Source organism: Sprattus sprattus (genome assembly GCF_963457725.1).
Source record: "Sprattus sprattus genome assembly, chromosome: 18".
NCBI lineage: Eukaryota > Metazoa > Chordata > Actinopteri > Clupeiformes > Clupeidae > Sprattus > Sprattus sprattus.
The window spans coordinates 22,007,745-22,025,016 of record NC_137916.1 but is presented as its reverse complement, the minus strand read 5'-3'; the positions used below and the strand labels follow the sequence as shown (position 1 = coordinate 22,025,016).

General features: G+C 44.5%; 2 protein-coding genes across 2 annotated transcripts; one reads left to right on the top strand and one right to left on the bottom strand.

Annotated features, from left to right (window-relative positions):
- Positions 1-3,222: 3,222 nt before the first annotated feature.
- tbc1d17 (TBC1 domain family, member 17) lies at positions 3,223-10,030 on the bottom strand. The gene is made up of 17 exons (XM_080856957.1): positions 9,897-10,030; positions 9,081-9,176; positions 8,818-8,895; positions 8,587-8,704; positions 8,165-8,351; positions 7,863-7,971; positions 7,356-7,520; positions 7,001-7,126; positions 6,643-6,746; positions 6,446-6,540; positions 6,239-6,355; positions 5,731-5,831; positions 5,466-5,565; positions 5,183-5,280; positions 4,956-5,072; positions 4,663-4,749; positions 3,223-4,540 (listed from the first exon to the last, which is right to left on the bottom strand). The coding sequence occupies exons 1-17, from the start codon at positions 9,921-9,923 to the stop codon at positions 4,355-4,357; spliced, it is 1,911 nt and encodes a 636-aa protein (XP_080713083.1). The 5' UTR covers positions 9,924-10,030; the 3' UTR covers positions 3,223-4,354.
- A 530-nt stretch (positions 10,031-10,560) lies between these two features.
- Positions 10,561-14,996, top strand: akt1s1 (AKT1 substrate 1 (proline-rich)). Its single transcript, XM_080855796.1, has 6 exons — positions 10,561-10,696; positions 11,439-12,306; positions 12,550-12,823; positions 12,985-13,068; positions 13,308-13,492; positions 13,746-14,996. The coding sequence occupies exons 2-6, from the start codon at positions 11,908-11,910 to the stop codon at positions 13,881-13,883; spliced, it is 1,080 nt and encodes a 359-aa protein (XP_080711922.1). The 5' UTR covers positions 10,561-10,696; positions 11,439-11,907; the 3' UTR covers positions 13,884-14,996.
- The last annotated feature ends 2,276 nt before the right edge of the window (positions 14,997-17,272 follow it).

The following is a 17,272-nucleotide window of genomic DNA, read 5'->3' as shown; positions in this document are numbered from 1 at the left end:
CGAGAGAGAGAGGCAGAGAGTGAAGGAGGGGAGGAGAGAGAGGGGCACAGACAAGAGAGGGAGTAGCCCGCAGGGACGGGGGAACAGCTTGTCTCCAGCAGTGAAAGAGAAAAGAAAGAGAGGAGAATGACAGAGAAAGGGGCGAAGAGAGAAAAAGGTCATCTTCAAACTCTGACAATGAGAATGAATAGCAATTGGGCTGCTGTTGACAATGGGAATCCTTTTGAAATTAATAAATATGCCATCAATTTGTCACATTTTTGCCTTTTTTTGTTAGTTACCTAAACCTACTACTTTTAGGGTCCGCTTCAACCGATCTCCTACCAGCCAGATATAATTGTTGGTGGAAAACATCTCATAATTTGACATTGTTTTAGAGATAAGTTTCGTATCAAATCTGTGCTTTTGAATTTTCGATAACATCTCTTCAGTATAAAAAAAATCATACGTTCTATTTTTCTACAGCCTTCTTGGTAAAATAGTAGAAATTCACATGAAAGTGAACTAAAAAGCAAACTGTTGCCCACTTTCAAACACAGACAGGGATTCCCCGCTATGAAACCCCTTGGGGCAAATCACGAAAAAAAAATCTTCTGACTCTCTGACTCACCCCCTTCCCCCTTCCCCCACTCCTCTGAGCAGGAGTGTGTAACTTTTGTTTTGGCCCCTAAAAAAGTCACATTTGCTCACGTGGCTCCCTCTCAGCGGCCCCTCCCTCCCCCCGTGCAGATTCTCATTGTCAATGCAACCTGAGTGCCCGGTCATCTGGGAGTCCCTCGGGGGCTCCTGGGCGAGCCCGTGGCAATCTGCTGCTCCTGTTTAAAGGGCCGTGCCACCAGAGGGGAGGGCCGGGCCGAGGTATGTGCAGCAGACAGTGGAGCAGGCCAGGTCAATGAGCCGTATTGTCTCCCTTTTACAAATCAGTGTCAGACACCAGAGGCGCTGCCTTCTGCTCAGCATGGGGGGAGGCACATGGCCAGGGCACAAACACAACAAACACATGAAAAAAAGGCATAAATAAACTGACACACACACACATACAGATACACACACACACACATACAGATACACACACACACACACACACAGACACACAGACACAGACACAGACACAGACACAGACACAGACACAGACACAGACACACACACAGACACACACACACACACACAGTAGGACTCTCCTTGATAGTCACACTAAAATTGATTTTGGATTGGTTATATTTAACCCTATCCAGCAGTGGATTTCTGAAGGACAAAATCAGGTTATGTTTCTATTTTTTCTGTTTTTATTTATTCTTTGAGTTGATAGCTGGACTGTCCTGTGACAGATTCTTTGCATTTAGGTTTAACCATTAGCTTCTCTTCTTTCATCGTCTCTTTTTTAACCTCTTTGATAATTTTTAAGCTTGGGGCTACAATGGATGAGAAGACATGAGTGATGCTAGCACCTGCAGTTACATGCAGTAATCCTAGTTGTCATGTCATGGTCTGGATCACAACACTAACATCAACTTTATTTGACAACCTCTATCAACAGCCATTGACTTTTAAGTAACTGTTGACCTTTATAAGTACTTATGTGTATATATATACTGTATATAGTGGATTTAGGACGCTTGACAAAAGTTGTTTTTGCCTGCAGAGAGCAGCAAAGATTTAACTCAATCGTTGGTGTATTTGTCCTTTACTGAATGATGGCTTTAATTCTCATGTACCATAACAACCAGGTAAAAAAATTGTTTTATTGTTCTTACTGACTAAACATGAAATTTTTTTTCAGTGAAGACCACATGTTGAACAAAGTTGCCAAATCTTTGGTGTTGCTGACTGGAATGTGACCCGCATAGTCTTGACGCTGAGAGACATGAAGCTAACTGCACTTTGGCAACCAACAGCTGATCGGGCTGCGTTTGGTCATGAAAACCTCATTTGAGGCACGCTGAAAACAGATTCAGCTCAAATGAAAAATTCATTACGTTTTTTTTCCCCCTCTCACTCGCTTTCTTAGAGACGACTAAGGTCAGGTCAGCTGAACGTTTGTGGGGAGGGATGCGGGACACAAACACACATAGGAGGACAAGTGACAGACTGTCAGGCAGGTTGTTTAAGTGCCATGCTAAATTCATATGTCCCAGCTGTATTCAAACAAACACGGCCTGAAAGGCGAGGGAGGGGTAGGGAGAGGGTGAGAGTGAAAGACAGGACAGAGAAAGAGAGGGAGAGAAAGTGATGGCGAGAGGGGGACAACAGAAAGAGCAGCACCAGTGTCATGGGAGAGGGGCGTGGATGCCCGCCCCTCATTTTCCACCTCATTTGACAGGACAGTGAAGAACAGTGACCCCATTCACCCTGCCTTTCACCCCGCTCAGACACCTGCTGATAGTGAGAGAGAGAGGGAGAGACAGAGAGAGAGAGAGAGAGAGAGGAGAGCAGGAGAGGGAGAGACAGAGAGAGAGAGAGAGGGGAGAGAAGAGCAGGAGAGGAGAGGGAGGGGGGTGTTTACAGCGAGTGACGGACAGGGGACCGGGGTACGTAAGTTCACTCACTTAACACCCAGCCTAAGTGGCTGCGCTCTCTTGAGCTTAGAGAGGTAGCAGTGGCTGACAGAAGCCAACCACCCTTCATGCTGTAAAGCAGAAATTACCTCTTCAGTCTCTCAGCTCTTTATGTGTGAAGCGTGTCGAGTATGTGGAATGCTAACACAGACCCTGATTTGCTCTGAACAAACAAAACATCTTAAACATGTCTAGTGAATATATGCAAGTCTGGACTCTCAGGGTAGAAATTACGAGACAGCTAGCCAGTCATTCCAAAAATATGCGTCATGCAGCTGACTTTTTTCCTCATTCTGATGAGCCAGTCAAAAGCTATATTAAAATTCAGTGTTTTTGATATTAACCATCTAGTGGAACTTAAAACATCAATATTTTGGAAGGAAAACCTCCAACCTTTCACCAATTTTCTATTGATGTAATTAATAAATCATTCATGACGCAGTACACGTACAGCAAGCAGACGCATATGGAAGAGATACAAAAGGGAGATAGAGATGCAAAAAGGAAAGCAGATTTACTTAACAATTTATAAAATGACATGAATCACTCAAAAGGTCCCCATTCTTCATGAGACTTTTTGTTGGTGGTGTTGTTCTTATTTTCGTCCCTTGAGAATTTCTAATTTCATGAGTAGAATAAAAAACAAAAGTGGAGCCTGATTGGAGTTATTTGTCAGTAATTTATTTGTATGATAAATGGAGACTACTGTCATGGTATCAAGGCTTTTTAAAAAAGGGAGGAGGAATGAAAGCATGCAGCATTGTACTGGGCAGCATTACGCAGGAGACAACATCAGGCGTTCACTGAGTGAAAAGCTTCATTCAGTTTTCTTCCAAATGTGGGTGACACAGGGACACAAATATCCTATACACTAGATAAAAACAGAGGACACGCAGAATCTTATGCAAACAATATATAACAGAGACATGAAAGAGCACATTTTAGCAATACCTTTTAACAGATGATGTGCAGCTCGCTAAGACAACGAAACAAACTCAGATCTTCCTTCTTTTTTTTTTCAGGGGCAACTGCTCTCTCCCAATTTATCCAATGTTTACATACATATGTCACTACAAGGCCCCTCAGAAGAGGACACAGACAACACGGACCACTATACTAATGTCCACAAGTTAACCATTTTGCCACTCACAGACCAAGTTTAGAAAGGGCGAAAACAGAGGCAGGACGGGTGATAAACTTCACAGCAATTTGTGCTGGTCCATAACCTAAGGTTACTATGGTTGTGTAGCACAGCATAGCATTACAGACACCTTCCACAAAGACAACATAAACACACAGAGAAGATACACATCCTTCTGTGCTGCACCCACACCAAAAGGAGTCCTTCCCTCTTCCTTTTATTTGCACAAGATCGTCAAGAACAATCCGTCCGCTACACTTCATGACAAGGTGTATTAATAACCAGGAAGTATATCAAAACCTTTTATATTTAAATGGTGGCAATACCTTGATGGTAAAGTAACACGTTCAGTAATAAATCCCTTCTGGTGCCTGTGCATTGGTTTAAGCAGAGGCTTGTTTATTGCACACATCCACACACATTGCACACAGTTCCTTGGAATATGACAACAGTTAAATGCCTTCATATAGAGCAATATAGAGTATCAAAGAACAACCATTTAAATATAAACATACGAAAATCTACCACAATCTATCTATCCAGTCATTAATACACCTAAGCATAAAGTGTAGCCAAGTATGTAGTCATTCATGCGTCATCCACATCCACAACACTTCAATTCTTTAAAAAAAAATGCTCTCTACGTCCATCCTTAGAGTTAGGGGTAAGTGGGGGGAGGGCCCTGTGCTGCATTGCAGCTGCTCGGTTGGCTGGGTGTAGCAGCCCCAGCCTCTGATTGGTTCAGCAAGAAATCTGTCTCACGACTTTGTGACATGGAGCTGTCCTGATCTAATCTGGGGGGGATGTACAGATCCAACACCTCCAGCACCTTAAGAGGGAGCTCCTGAAAGAGAGAGAGAGAGAGATGAGAGCAAAGCAGGACATAAAAAGACAAAAGGGTTCAAACACCCTTGATTTACTTCAGAGGTGACCTTCATGTCAGGTGTGTCCCCTGTGATGGCTCACCTTACAGCCGGCCAGCTGCAGGTAAATGGCCTCTGTACCACAAAGCACCGAGTGGAGATCCAGTTTCATGGACAGCTCATTGATGTGCTGTAATTACACACGTGTGCACACACACGCGCACGCACACGCACACGCACACACACACACACACACACACACACACACACACACACACACACACACACACACACAGAAACACAAAACGAAACACACGTAAGCACATATAAGCCAAACTAAACATCTGTTTATTGCTGATAAATAGCACCCTCACCCTCCAGCAGGTCCACATATACCTTGAGGATGGTGTTGAAGTCGTGATTGGAGCCAATCAGCTCCCCCTTCTGGGACTGCAGAATCTCACAGGCCATCAGCAGGTGGAAGTTGGAGCACGGCAGACGGGTCCACATGACCTGTGGGGACAAAAGGTCACATGATTAAAACGATCCAGGTGAGCTCACGAGTCACTACACTGTCAATATAGGACATGGGCTCCATGTGAGATGGCCAGACAATGCCTCACCTCCCACAGAGACAGGATATCCTCGAAGGAGAACTCTCTCTTGAACCAGATGAGCAACCATCGGAAACAGAAACAGAGGCTGCCGCTGTCTTGAGAGTCTGTGTGTTTGTGTGTGAGGGTGAGATGGAGAAACAGCAGAGTGTCAGAGGCAAACAGAGAGCATGGAATACCTCTCAGGGCTCCAAAGATACATGGTTTCAGTATCTACTGGTGTAAAAGGAGTCGGCCGTTGGTCGTTGGGGATTAATTAGCCGACTAGCTGATTGATGAGTGGATTGATTACCCAGATAGTCACAGAGCTCAGGGTCCAGCGCTTTGAGGAGTGTACTAAGCTGCAGAAGCTGATGTTTCATCGCCTCCTGAGATTCCTCAAAGTTGTGATGCTGAGAGAGAGATAAACAAAAAAAAGAAGAGAGAAAGAACAGAAAGTGTTTTTACTTATTTCTATGTGATTTGGAATTCATAGAAAAAATAAATATAACATTACTTTTTGTCTATGACAACAGATCACGTAGGTGAACAGTGATAATGTGTGCAGGAGTACTGACCACCATCTCCATGAAGCCGGTCAGACACCAGAACGACTCAACCTCATTCTGAGTCACAAAGAGGAGAGGAGACAGAAGATCACTCATGCCCTGAACATAACCTGCAAGCACAACAGGCCACAAACCAAGGAGAAGAGAGTAAACATATGAGGTGAGGAAGCTCTACAAAAACCTGAGTTTATTTACAAACGAACAAGGACCCAAAAAGAGTTTTTGTTTTTGGTGTTTCATTTTGCCACTTTAACATTACACGACAGCTATGAATCCAACATGACAAATGTATTTTAACTACCAAATTGCATATACAAACAGCTTGTGATGTACAGAATATGTAGCATAATCTATGACTGAACTCAATCTTATGTGTATCTATTTAGTTTAATGGACAAATTCATTCTATCCATCATTCTATTCTATGCTATTTGAATAGCCCAATATGGTCGTAGATTTTGTCAAATCTGAAACACTGTCATCTAGTGGTGACCAAGGAGTACTGCAGCAGACATACCCAGATCGAAGTTGTACATGCAGTATGTCATGAGTACATCATGAAGCAACACCAGGCCTGGGTTATCATTCCCTGAGAAGAATGTGTTGTTCCTATCTGTCCGATTTACATCCCGCTCTGCCCAATTAAAAACACAAAAAAATCAGACAATCAGCTTGAGAACCAGCATTAACAATCCAATCAAAAGTAAAGGGATGCAGAACAGACCTATGAGGCTGCGGTAACCCCTGAGCAGGGAGTTTCTCATTTCCTGTTCCTCACTGACTGACTTCCACTGAACTTTCATCCTGAAATATTCATCTCTGAAACAGTGAGAGTGACAGTTAGAGAGAGAGCGAGAGAAACCAAGCAAATAGGAGACAAATAACCATGAGAACGGAGGAGATACAACCTAATCAACTCACGTTTTCATTCTGACAATATCTTCCCTTTCTTTGGCAGTGCTATTCCAAGGATAGAATCCCAGCAGAAACTTCCATACTTCCTTACGAAGGGATGGAGTGATACCCTGCGCAAGAGAAACATTCAACAATTTGCGTTATGACAGTGTCACAGAGTCACAGAGCACCTGGGATATGACTACAATGTTCTAGAAGACATTCCAACATACAGCCATTAACCAACACTAATCCCTTATGCTTCCAACCACATCTGTTCATTATAAAACCCTTAACTAGGGTGATGTCTTTGTGAAGGACATATGCTGAATTAAGCCTACTACCATCATTTTATCTTCAATTTCAAAGGTTTACAGGTACATACCCCTCTGAAAATCAACTGTTTAACTCTGTCAGGATCTGTGACACGCCCCTCTGTGTCGAGAAACTCTTCCCAGTTGTCCAGAGGCGGCCCCCTGGTGACGTCTGGTCTGGGCCCAAGCTCAGCACCCTTTCAAAGAGAGCAAGAGAAAGAGAGGGAGAGCTATTTTAAGCGCCTGGAGTCGTCACAGTTATGTCCCTAGTCATGGGAAACAGGTATGACCAGATCATGAGACTGACACTTGAGCAACCTCTTTCCCGGAAAACTCAAAAGGAAGTCCCCCCCCCCCCCCCCCTTCCAAAACTGCTCACAGGAAGTCCCTCCCTTTCGTTTCCTTCCCTTCCCCAGTAACACCTACCGGGGTGATGAGTTCGAATCCCGGCTCGTCATCGGCAGCATGAGGGGAGTTGGCATCATGAGAGGACCTCATGGCCGAATCCGGGGGTCGCAGGGCCCCCCTGAAGAAGTTGGTCACCTTGGAGAAACCCCCCAGTGTGGTTGCATAGGGGTCATGCATGAACCTCTGCAGGGGAGAGCAGACACATAAATAAATACATACATAAATAAACAAATACAAATACAGCGATGCTTGGCTTTTAGAAACAGGATATAAAACACACACGTACACACGTACACACACACACACACACACACACACACACACACACACACACACACACACGGTCATACAGTAACAGAGATCAAATGTAAAGCTCGGGGGCTGACAAACACAAACATACCACCGTCAAAGGAGCATAAATAACGGTGGCAGACACAAAGTGTATTCTTAGAACACATCAAAAACAAACACACATACCAATCATTTGTTCACACACCCATCCCACCAAAGTCTCTGGTAACTTACAGACACAATATCGGGACTGTTGTCATCAAACATCTGTTCATCACCTGCCTGTGAGGCAGCACTTGAGTCTCTGGGGTAGGCCAGATAGAGCCTCCCATCCACAGGAGACCTGCATACCCCGGAGATATAAATACACAGTCTGGATTAAACTCAGGGCACGAAGGGAGGAACAAATACAGTAATATCAGCAAGAAACAACACAGAGGCTGTGATAGAGTAAACAGGAAGTGGTCCAAATGGGCAGGAACAGAAACTGGAGTGTGGCTGAGTGCAAAAGGCTGAGGGCAGGGCAGGGGACTCACGGGACCATGCTGATGTGGTGGCGCAGGGCTCGCAACAGCTCCTGGGTGCCCCCTCTGTGGAAGTGCAGCGCAGGCAGCGGGTGGCCCCCTCTGCTGGTCACCACCAGGAAGTTACGGCCCAGAGCAAAGCGTGCCCGACGCAGGGAATACAGCTCGGACAGGGGGAGCGAGAAAGCGCCCCAGTGACCTTTCAATACAGAGGAGTCTGTTTCAACTATTGGGACTTCACTGGTCATAAAACAGGGCATTTACTACTGGGCAACTACCTAATAACTCATAACTAATTTCAGTTCAGTTTATTTGTTCCTGAGAATGACCTCCACACCTGTTGGCAAAGTATCAAGGACCACTTGTTCTGAGCACTCACAACTCTCTGGCGCTTTCTATGGATAATAAAACAGTGCCTGTTCTGAGCATATTACCTGTCTCTCGCACTGGGACACGTTCACAGTCATGATCTCGCTTCACTGTACTAATAACAGCCCAGTCAGGTTCATATCCAGGGTCAAAATTTGTGTCCTCCTCTCCTCCATTTTCCTCCTGACAATAAAAGCAGACAGAAAAAAGAAGAACATTTAAAAAAAAAAAACACAAAGTATGAAAACTAAGAACAAATGTAAATAGAATATGTGTGCCAAGTCATGCTCTCTGACCTTTTTGGAATACATAACTGCAGGGGTGCTTCTGCCCTGGTCTTCCAGTGGGCTCCATTCCAGAGCAGTCTCTCCATCCTGCCACAACCCAGTTATAGAGATGACAGCCTTAACCAGGTCTTAATGGCAATGCAAACAAATGTCTTGGTAGTTCTTAATGACCAGATGTAATGTGTAATGTTAAGTCAGGTGGTAAGATTGTAGGTATTCTAACCTAAAAGGAAGAGATGTAGGATTTGTTTTAAATACAGAGTGACTCCTACCCGTTCGACAATACGGATGAATCCAGGAATTGTTGTGTCCTGGTTGTTCCTTTTGGTGTTGGTGTGAAGATACACCCCCTCTTTTTCAAATATTAGCTGGAAAGCCATAATTGATATCGAAGATGAACATCATATTAATAAAAAGTCACCAAACACACGCAACAACAAACACAAGCAACACAAGTATTTAGCGTATCAGCATGATGACTCAATCATCTAGCTAACAGCACCCGTCATTACTAAATGACAATACCCAATCGATGATTTTATCGATGACAGTAGGCATGAACCACTGCAACTACTAACTACAATAACCAGCTGCATTTAAGACTGATGAAACAAACGTCTTCCTTGAGGGATCACTTTGGTCTCCGTTTTAAGAATTAGATTAATCTTTGTTTGAACCCACTCTCTCCAAAAAGGGACCACCCCTCTCTTAGAAACAGGTCGAACCAGTCGCGTTTGCCATCTTGCTAGCTATCGTTACTCCAGTCGCTTCAGCCAACATGCATTGAAACATGTTTGTACCGACGTGTCAACACCAAAGAGATCACACATTTCTTGCATTGGAACTCGTGACATTACGTCGACCGAAATGATAGGGTTGAGATTAAAGACAGATCGAGCTACTGCTTCTTCTTAGCTAAGGTAAGATAACAACTTGCTAGCTTCCCAGCTAACGTTAACTAGCCAGCTGTGACGCTACCTAACTATAAAGAAATTGGCTATATATACATGGATGTAACTGGTGTTCATGTCTTCATAAAATGTCACGGGCGATGAAATGATGACTTTAGGACTTGTCAGTTAGCTTACCCTGTGACTTGCTGGTTTGGACTCCATTCTTCCATCGATGGAATACTTTTCCAAAACAACGCAACGTCAAACAACACTTCCTACTTCAAAGATGGCCCCGCCTTGCCTGACGCATTTATTCCATAAACCAATCATACATGGCACTCTACGTATTCCTTGCCATGCCCATGGCTGTACCCCCCAAATCACGTGAGAAAAAGACTGTACCCTGCTCCATGAAGAATGTAACACATAAATAAATGGGAATATTTTAAAAACGTTTTTTTTGTATTGTTCTCCAGCGATTGAGAAAAGGTGAAAACAGATCTGTGGGATACTCCCAACATGTCGATTACATAAATGCCTGTTTACAGTCCCTATGGAACTGTTACTCTTTGCAACTGGAGCGCAGTTTTCTTATAAGAATGGAGATGACTGGTGTTCGAAAGCCTACTGTTCATGTTCAAGTTCCAAACTTAAATCATCATCAGCAGAACACTAGTTTTGTATTTTTCAGGTTCTGTCAGGTATCAAATACGTACTATGTCGACGCACAGTACCTGTCATTCCAATACATTAGAAAACCTCGTAAAAGTAGGCCAGCACAGTGAAAAATATAGTTTTCAGAGAACGTGGACGAGCCCGTTCAGTCACGCGGTCTGCGTGCGTGGGGGCAGACTGTAAACAGCACCATGCACGTAGCGACGTCGGAGTCTAGGGGAGAGCTGCATGAAGAGAGGGAGAGACAGACAAAGAGGGATAAAGAAATTAAGTTGTAGACCATAGGAACTGTGTGGCAGTAATACGAGGAAGCTGAATGTGTAAGTACGGAGTTACTCTGTGCATTTATTGTATATTTTTGTCCATGTTGTTGCGGCATTAAATAACTGGTGTAATATGAGTTGGTAGGTAGGGTGGGGGCATCAACAGCTAGGCTATGGTTAGCTTTGCTAACAAGCTTGTGCTCTCACAGCACACTCACATTTAAACGCCAGAAACATGCATGCAATGTTAGCAAACAACGATGTACCCTTATGAACAGGACCCAACTGGCAGTCACAGTAGCAGTGCTGACATTGTGGAAAAAACACAAACAGACTAAACGTCAGTTGTTTCGTGTCACCTACTCTACGTTGGCAGCGCAAGTTGTTGTGCACAGAAAACGCTAGGTAGGCCTGTTGGTAATAAAGTAACATCGTTTACAGGAGATGGTGACGTGAATAATATGCCGTTCCATTACCTATAAATACGCCTTTTATAGCATGCGAATTTAACAGCGCCAAATTGCTTACGCAGGAAGGCAAATCACGGCATTACCGATTGTTTATATCACGGCGTGGTAGTTTATCTGCTTCCTTGTAAAGAAAAACAGACGACCGGTGACATGTCAACATCAGACGCAGTTCTGATGTAGATGATCATCTTCCAGAGCCGTTGCTACTGACAAGGGATACCTCTGTATGTGTAGCTATTTTCCTATTTGTCCAGTCAGTGGCATGTAGACGGGCTTGCTTTCTCTTCTTTTGCTCTCTATAAATGTTGTGTTTCTTCTTTTGTCCCCAGGTAACATCCGCAAGTGACACGCTCTCGTCTCTCCCCTAGTACTCTCGTGCACGCTTAACTCAACATATCCACCAGCCACTCTGTGCCTACTGTAGTTGTAGTGTCCTTAAAGGTTATCACTCCCATTACCAAAGAAAAGCCTACCTTAAAGTAAAACGAGCACTTATCAATTAAGACACAGCAGTATTATCTTAGCTCTAAACACAGCTTTCAACCATACACAAGCAAACATTCACCTGCAAAAGGCAATTTAAACAGTCTCGTACCCAGCAGTCCATTTCTTACCAACATAGCAAGACATTGCCAGTGGCCCCTTGAATAGACACATAAAGTACAAATATTTTGCATAGGACACCACACACTGTGAGTCACCAGCCAATCAATTACACATAGCCACACATCCCTTTAAAGCCCTAACTGACAGAACAAACAAACACGACAGAGCCACTGGCTGTCCCTCACACTCATCATGGCCTCTATTACCCAATCGTCTGAACCCGAGATCCCCGACAATCACAAGGAGAGCTGGCTGGCACTTCTGGCTGCGGCAGAAGCTTACGGCCAGAAGTCGGGCTGCGATCTGACCATCCTGACCGCCTGCAAGAAGTTCCAGCTGAGTCTGGTGGAGGGAGACGGCACCAGGAAGCAGGGAAGCGGTGGCCTGATCCCAGCCAGCAGGAAGTGGAATTACTCCTATCACGTTTGGGGTCAGGGGGCACTGGCAGAGGCCTCGCGGCGATACATTGATGACATCGCTGTGCTGCACTCCACCTCACTGCTGACGGCACAGCGGCACACACGCCTGGTTACTGGAGACGGCGGCACCAAGCTCGGAGTGGACATATCCTCTGACACAGGATCACGAATGGTGAGACAGTCATGCATGATGGCAGAGTTGTAAGAACTATAATCCTAGTTCCAGGATTAAAATGTCATGCATCAAGTGATCATTTTGATACACAGAGTGTTCATGTTCATCTAAATCGCAGCTTAACATTTTCCAACTCATATCTCATAATTAGAGTGTGGCTTGTCAGCTGAAAGACAAATATTAAGAGAGTGCAGAAGTGGAGGAACTCTAGTATATACTAAAAGCCGATCTGCTTTCCAGGGCTTGACTGGGGACAGTGGTGTGGGGACCGTCAGCCCCAACGCACGGCTCTATTCGCAGAGCTACCCGTCAATCTACAGCTCGGGGGCCGTCCTTGGTCAAGGCGGGCCTCAGCATGGAGATGGAGAAAGGGAGAGAGAGATGGTGGTACTAGAGGAGGCAGAAGAAGAAAGAGAGAGGGCTGGAATGGTGGACCTGGAAGAAGAGGGGGAGGAAGAAGAAGAGGAAGATGACGACCTGGAAGGAAGAAGACGAAATTTGAACGAATCTGCAGGTTAGTCCCTGTTAGTCTGCTTAGCATTCCACCAAAAACAAATTAAGGCTAAATTAAGGCTATTTCCTGTCCTCTCTCGCGCGCTCTCTCCCTCCCTCCTTTTCTCATTCTGCCTTTTTTCTTCACTTGTTGTCTTGTTTGTGCTCACTGTCTTTCTCCAGGAGTGTTCTCCATGGATGAGGACTCTCTGTCTAGGGACTGTGAACCCTTCTTTGAGTCAGATGGTGAGGAGGAGAGCACTGATGGTGAGTGTCTCCCTCTGTGTTTCACAAGCCTGAGACTGTGTACTCCTATTCAGAAGCTTGTTTTACAGTAATCTAAATCTAGTTCTAGTTCTCTTCCCTGAGCATTGTACCCTAATGGATGTTAAAGTGTGTGTGTGTGTGTGTGTGTTTGAATGTCTGAATGTCCATGTACGTGGGCATCAGTTCCTATTCCGTTGGTTATTCTCATACCGTGAGTCCGTTGTTGTGTTGTGGTTCAGGGTCTCTGAGTGAAGACGCTCCCCCCCCTTCCCGGTGCATGGCGGTGGGTCATGGCATGCTGATGTCTCGGCCCCCTCCCCACCCCAATGCCCTGGCCATGGCTCGCTCGCTCCCGGTCTCTGTGCCTGTGTGGAGCTGCAGGGGCAACAGAGCGCACCCCGGGGAGAACAACAGCGGAGAACGAGTGAGTCCCCTCACCAGATGAAGTGAAATACAAAAATGCGTAATTTGAGCGCTTTGGGTGGAATACAGATATGTGACACATGTTATAATTGCCTTTGATGTACTAATAGCAACGTCTGCAAATTAATTAAAGTATTAAGTACGTGAACAAATGTCTATATCAGTGAACTACGTACAGAGAAAAGAAGGTGCTCAGATTGTCAGAGAGAAGAGGTGCTAAGACTCTCACACGCTCTCTCTCTCTCTCTCTCCAGGCTGGTTGTGCTGACCTGGACCACATTGCTGCCAGTATGAAGGCACTGCTGGCTCCAGGGGCAACTGACGGCACAGAGATGTTTGGAGCACTGCCCCGTCCTCGCCTCAACACTGGAGACTTCTCTCTGAAACACTGAGAGACCTAGTGTTTGTGCAAGAGTGTCTGTGTGTGTGTGTGTGTGTGTGTGTTTGAGAGCGTGCGTGCATGTGCGTGTGTGTGTGTGTGTTTGTCCGCGATGAGGACAGATGGATGAAGAGAGAGAGAGAGCAAGTGTGATTGGGCAATAGCTATGCATGGAGGTTTGTGTTGGTGGGGGGTGAAAGATAAAAAGAGTGTTTAAAAGAGCGCTGTCAGGAGTTTAAAGATGATGCAGAAGGAGGAGAACGAAAAGCTGAAAGGAATGGTGAAAATATGTAGTTAGTGCTTACTGGTGAAAGATGCCTCCTGGGTGAAGGGGTGGTAAGCTGTGACACACTTTAACCACATAAACACTAACAAAGAGAGAACATACACCAGTATACCACTAACTAAACACTGCAGGCCCTCGCACGCAGGCTGTGACACTAACGTGACCGCTCACACACTACACACTGTGACAAAACACGAACCGAAGCTGCATTTATGCCAACACTAAACACAACGATACAGGGCCTGCGCCTAGAGACGACACACAACGCAAGCGCAGGAACTTGCCGTTTACGTAAAGTGCTGCGTGGAACACATTCAAATTCTCACACCAGCACACACGAGAACATGTGCACACACAGACACGGACACACACGTTTAAAATTTGTGTTTTGACTTGAAGCAGACAATACAGATTGTGGATCAGTGCTTTTACAGTGGCTAGGTTCCGTTTCGAAAAGCGAGGAAGAAGGGCTTCTCATGCTGACCCACATAGTTCAAGGGGTAAATCAAAATGTGATTGTAGGCCGCTAGCCCTAAAAGGAGCTTTTTGATATTTAAAAGCTGGGGCATTGCCCAGGGGATACAAAGCAGCTTTGTTAACATAATTTTTAACTGAGTGATTGACCAGCACAGTACGTTACAGACAGAGCTGTATGATTCTATGATGTAATAAAGCAATGGTGATTTGTGATAATAAAACCAAGACGATAAAAGAGGTGGACATCGGTGATTATAACACTACAAAAAATGTGCATTTCTAATGGATGTGCAGTCCATCTGCAGCGATTCAAATTGATGTGTGTTATACCAATGTGTTTTAAATAAACCAGTCATTCTTGAATCTTGATGTGTTGCGTGGAAGAACTTATTTTGTCTTGTCCTTCTGAGACAGTTCTGTGTCCCAAAAATGCAAAAAAATGCAACATTGTTGCTATTATTTGAAAAAAAATCAAGTAGTGAGAGCTTCTTTGGTTATGCTGGTCCTGAACTGTCACTGCATTATTTACATGATAAAAACAGACCCAATATTCTGCAAATTATGGGGACTCATAACACAAAAGGGCAACAATGTGTAGAGGTTCAATACTTTAATTCATTTACCTAAGAGATTACTTGAGCTCTGATTTTTGCCGACTTTGTAAGCAGAATTTGAACCTAGACCGTTGGCTCAGTACTTGATTGTTTAGAACAGATATTTTATTGTTTTTTACTCTCAGCTAAATCTCAGCGTCATCACCGCCCCTTGTTATCCCTGTGTTGACTGACATGGCTACTCACCCTTGGCAGTAGATGGAGCAAACACACCTCAGCTCCTGAAATTGTGTGGACACAAGAGTCGAAGGCATCTGCCATCACCCAGCCTCTGATACGTTCCCTTAAAGGGTTGTTGTATGATTACCTTTAAACGATTCATCAAATTAATTATTCATTCTGAACACATTCTTTCTTTGTTGACCTTGAAAGCATTGGACTACAACCTAAGCGGGAGAATGGAAGTATGCTTCCAGCCTTTAAACATGGTCTTTTAGCAATTAAGCCTATAGTGTTGTGTCAATCTGGTGAACTGAATCAGGGCAAAGTGTTTTACATGTGTGTTGTGGTGGTGGGGGAGGGGGTTATTGTTTCTAGATTTATGTGTTACTTGTCTCTTCAGTCAATTCTTCAATCATTCAAATTAACTGCTTTGACACAATTTGTTTATTCAGTGAGATTTGGTTGTCACTGTTACAACACAATCAGACACATGGGATATAAAATAAATATAGGCCCCAGAAACAACATTTAAAAACCACTCATAACTCAAGATTAAAGCTCTTACTATACAATAGATCTAAAGAAAGAATTCCTCTACCAACTATTTATCAAGTAAAATATGGTCAATATCTTCACTAATAATTCAACGCATAGCATTCTAGTATAAATGCGATTTTAAGTTATTTTACTGACAATCAATCCCTAGATTTAAAAAATAGACATGGACAGAAGACTGAGAGCAAAGATTTTGTGGACTACATGAATTACTCTGAGAGAAAAATGTACCCACTCTTACCACACCATTACAATATAGCCTCCCTTTTAATTCACCCTGTTCACCTTTTTGTTCCTACCATGTAAGCCCCTACCACACTAATGCTTAAAGGTGCAATAGGCAGCATTCTGTAAGACGAAGAAAAAATGTTGAGGGCATCGAGTGGACTTAGAATTTCCTTCAGGCACCAGATCCAGGATCAGGTATTTACGGACACAAGTTGTCAGTTAATCTAAACAGGCAATTTATGGAAGGCATTTCCTGGGGAATTGTTTTTTTTTTACCTGGGCTGTTGTGGTTTTTAGCTTCACTGCCAGTAGAAGGAAAAGCTGCCTATTGTACCTTTAAACAAAAATAACCTCTCCTCAAATTGTGGTCACAAGCTTTGCCACATTCCTCTATCTCTAACTGTATCTTTCTCTTTTCTTCTCCCTCCCCCTCTCCTCTTCTTCACTAGTCTTTCTTACAGATAAGGCAGAAGGACTGCCTTCCCACCCAGAAGCCTGGGAACACCTTCTGGCTGAATTTTGTCTTGAACTGGTGTAGCAGCTTGACCTCTTTCGTGCCCTCTTCATTGGCCTCCACCACGAAGAACTTGATGATGCCCGCCGGCTGGTCCACGTAGACGCCCATGGTGTTGCTGAAGTTCTCTTGGATCACCACGTTCTCACCGTTGTGCCACACGTGGTAGTTGGAGCCGGCCCACCCTGCGCCCCATGACGTCTCGTTCTCGCCGAGGCCACAGGGGCCGTCCTTGAGTTTGCGGCCGGTGCTTTCCAGGGCCAGGCCCAACACCACCCACCCGTCGTACTCAACTTCCCAGTAGCCCCGCCAGCCCTCGATGCCCTCCTTACATAGCACCTTAAGGGAGAGGAGGAGGAGGAGGAAGATAACAGGAGTGAGGGAGAGGAACGCTGCACAGCAAACGATTGACAAAGAAATTATTTCAGTTTCAATTTACTTGAACCCTCTACCAAGAGCAACATTACCTTGTCATAAGCATTTCAAATTTATTAAAAAACTGTCATGACAGATCTCGGAATTTTAGATTCTGATACAGCCTATGTTCTTAGCTTATCAGCTGTCAG

Coding starts and splice junctions, on each gene's coding strand:
- akt1s1 (XM_080855796.1), top strand. CDS start 11,908: ATGGCCTCTATTACCCAATCGTCTGAACCCGAGATCCCCGACAATCAC. Junction 12,824..12,984: donor AAATTTGAACGAATCTGCAG/GTTAGTCCCTGT, acceptor GTCTTTCTCCAG/GAGTGTTCTCCATGGATGAG. Junction 13,493..13,745: donor AGAACAACAGCGGAGAACGA/GTGAGTCCCCTC, acceptor CTCTCTCTCCAG/GCTGGTTGTGCTGACCTGGA.
- tbc1d17 (XM_080856957.1), bottom strand. CDS start 9,923: ATGGAGTCCAAACCAGCAAGTCACAGG. Junction 7,127..7,355: donor GATTCGAACTCATCACCCCG/GTAGGTGTTACT, acceptor TCTCTTTGAAAG/GGTGCTGAGCTTGGGCCCAG. Junction 6,541..6,642: donor GATATTGTCAGAATGAAAAC/GTGAGTTGATTA, acceptor TCACTGTTTCAG/AGATGAATATTTCAGGATGA.